At 64.5% G+C, this 2,041-nt stretch overlaps 1 protein-coding gene across 1 annotated transcript in view; it reads left to right on the top strand.

Moving 5' to 3' along the window:
• Positions 1 to 374: 374 nt before the first annotated feature.
• Fbn1 (fibrillin 1) overlaps positions 375 to 2,041 on the top strand; it is a 217,364-nt gene continuing 215,697 nt past the window's right edge. The window contains exons 1-2 of the mRNA XM_004639014.2: positions 375 to 459; positions 864 to 1,183. Of these exons, the coding sequence (XP_004639071.1) occupies positions 1,020 to 1,183 (164 nt within the window). The 5' untranslated portion in view covers positions 375 to 459; positions 864 to 1,019. The remainder of the gene's footprint in view (positions 460 to 863; positions 1,184 to 2,041) is intronic.

Below are 2,041 nucleotides of genomic sequence, written 5' to 3' on the forward strand. Positions count from 1 at the left end.
CCAGGCTGGCACCGACTCGCCCCTCCCTGTCGCTTCGTGCCCTCCCCGCCCCCTCGGCCACCACCCCACCCCCAGCCGGCTGGCACCCAGCTCACCCTCACCCCTCGGCTGGGCACCCTGCTCCCCGACCCCCGTCATCCCGCCTCCCCCCGCCGGTTCTGCCCCGCACGGCGGCTGCGCCCAGGCCCGGCTGGCAGCGAGGAGTGGAAAGGGAGGACGCGCGGGGCCGGGTGGGGTGGAGACGCAGGATGGAGGAGGGGGTGTCATTTTCTTTTTCTTTCTTTTTTTAAAAAAAGTATTTCTCTCGCGAGAAGGCGCCGCGCGGACGATACTTGAAGAGGTGGGGCGGGAGGGGGCGCGGAGCCCGGCAGACGGCGGTGCAGCGCGACGGCGTCCGGGACCGCGGGGCGCGCAGTGCGGGGCCGAGTCCGCGGTCGGGGTCGCAGCGCCGCTCGCCCAGTGGGTCCGCGGGCCGGGCCGGGGTCAGGGCCGGGGGTCGGGGCCGGGCCTGGCTGACAGCTGTTCAGCTAGTCGGGCCGGCTCGGCGGGCGCGCACTGCACGGGCTCTGGCTGGGCGCTCTGGTCGCGACGCGCGCAATCGGTGGCACCGAGAACCACCCGGACGCGATCGCGCGGGGCCGAGGCCCTTGGGGGACGGGGTTCAGGGCGCCAGGCTTGCGGCCGGCTCGGGGGTGGAGGGGTGGCCGGGTGGCCGGAGCTGTGTGGCCAGCTGGGGACCCGGCGGTCTCCACTCGCCAAGTAACTGCGCCACGAGCAGGCGGCGCGCAGGACTCGGAGCGGGACCGCGGGCTCAGCATCCCGCGTCTGAACGTCGCCCCCCGCGGGATCTGTGTCTCTTGCAGCTGGCAAGGGCCGCCTGAAGCGGGAGCAGCCCGGCCAGAACGCGCAGACAGCGGGACAGCGGGACAGCGAGACAGCGGGACAGCAGGACAGCGGCGCGGTGCGCTCCGGGCGCCTTGGGCGCGGCGACAGGCGGCGGGGCGCGGCCGCTCGGCATCATGCGGCCAGGGGGGCTGCTGGAGGTCGCCCTGGGATTTATCGTTCTACTTGCGTCCTACACGAGCCACGGCGCGGACGCCAACTCGGAGGCTGGGAACTTGAAAGAGACCCGAGCCAGCCGGGCCAAAAGGAGAGGCGGCGGGGGACACGACGCGCTTAAGGGGTAAGGGAACAAGCGGTCGACTCCCTGGGCCTGGGGCTCTCCTCTCCTTTCCCAAGTCTGAGGTCGGGAGTCACCCATGGATGGATTCTCCACGGTGCAAGGACCCTTGGCAAGGCCTCCTGGGGTCACCTTAGTAGTGCCAGGTCGCTGAGCCTTCACTGCATTGGGACCGAGCTACCTCATTCTTGGCCCAAGGGATTCCTGCCCCCAGGGAGGGGTCCTGTGTAAAAAGAATCTTGGGCCATTGTGGAGGCCGGTTTTGGAAGGCAGAAAAAGGTTCCTGGAGTTTGGAAAAGGGGAGGAGTTGAGAGAGAGAGAGAGAGAGAGAGAGAGAGAGAGAGAGAGAGAGAGAGAGAACCAGCCAGCCAGCCTGCGTTTTCTCTTCCCACCAGTGTTGGCTGTGCTAGTACTTTCCTTGTGGCAGTCTTTGTAAGGGATGAAGGGATGGTGGCAAGGAGAAAGATTGGAATGACAGGAGGATGCCCACCGCTCCCAGCTGCCCTTTCTGGAGATGATGCTTTTGAAAACCTGGGAGTGAGTGTTCTTGCTACCCTCCCTTTCAAATGTCTACACTAGGAGCCAGGCAGAGCCAGTGTTCCTGAGAAGATGTACTTGGCTTCTGTGGGGTCTCCGTGTCACCTAGCAGGGGTGTCCCTGGCCAACCTCTCCCATCTGCCTGTGGGACTGCCCTTCCCTGGTTAGCCAAGAAATTTCTGCAGGAGAGATTTAAACTAAGCAGGTTGGTGGTTAGGAGTTGTGAGTTTCTGGATTAAAGGATGGCAGGAATGGAATTCCTTTTTTTTTTTTTTTCAGATTGAAAGAGAAGTCTGAGGTTATGTTTAGACCTTCACAGAAACA

Source organism: Octodon degus, unplaced genomic scaffold (assembly GCF_000260255.1).
Source record: "Octodon degus isolate 3935 unplaced genomic scaffold, OctDeg1.0 scaffold00105, whole genome shotgun sequence".
NCBI classification, from domain to species: Eukaryota; Metazoa; Chordata; class Mammalia; order Rodentia; family Octodontidae; genus Octodon; species Octodon degus.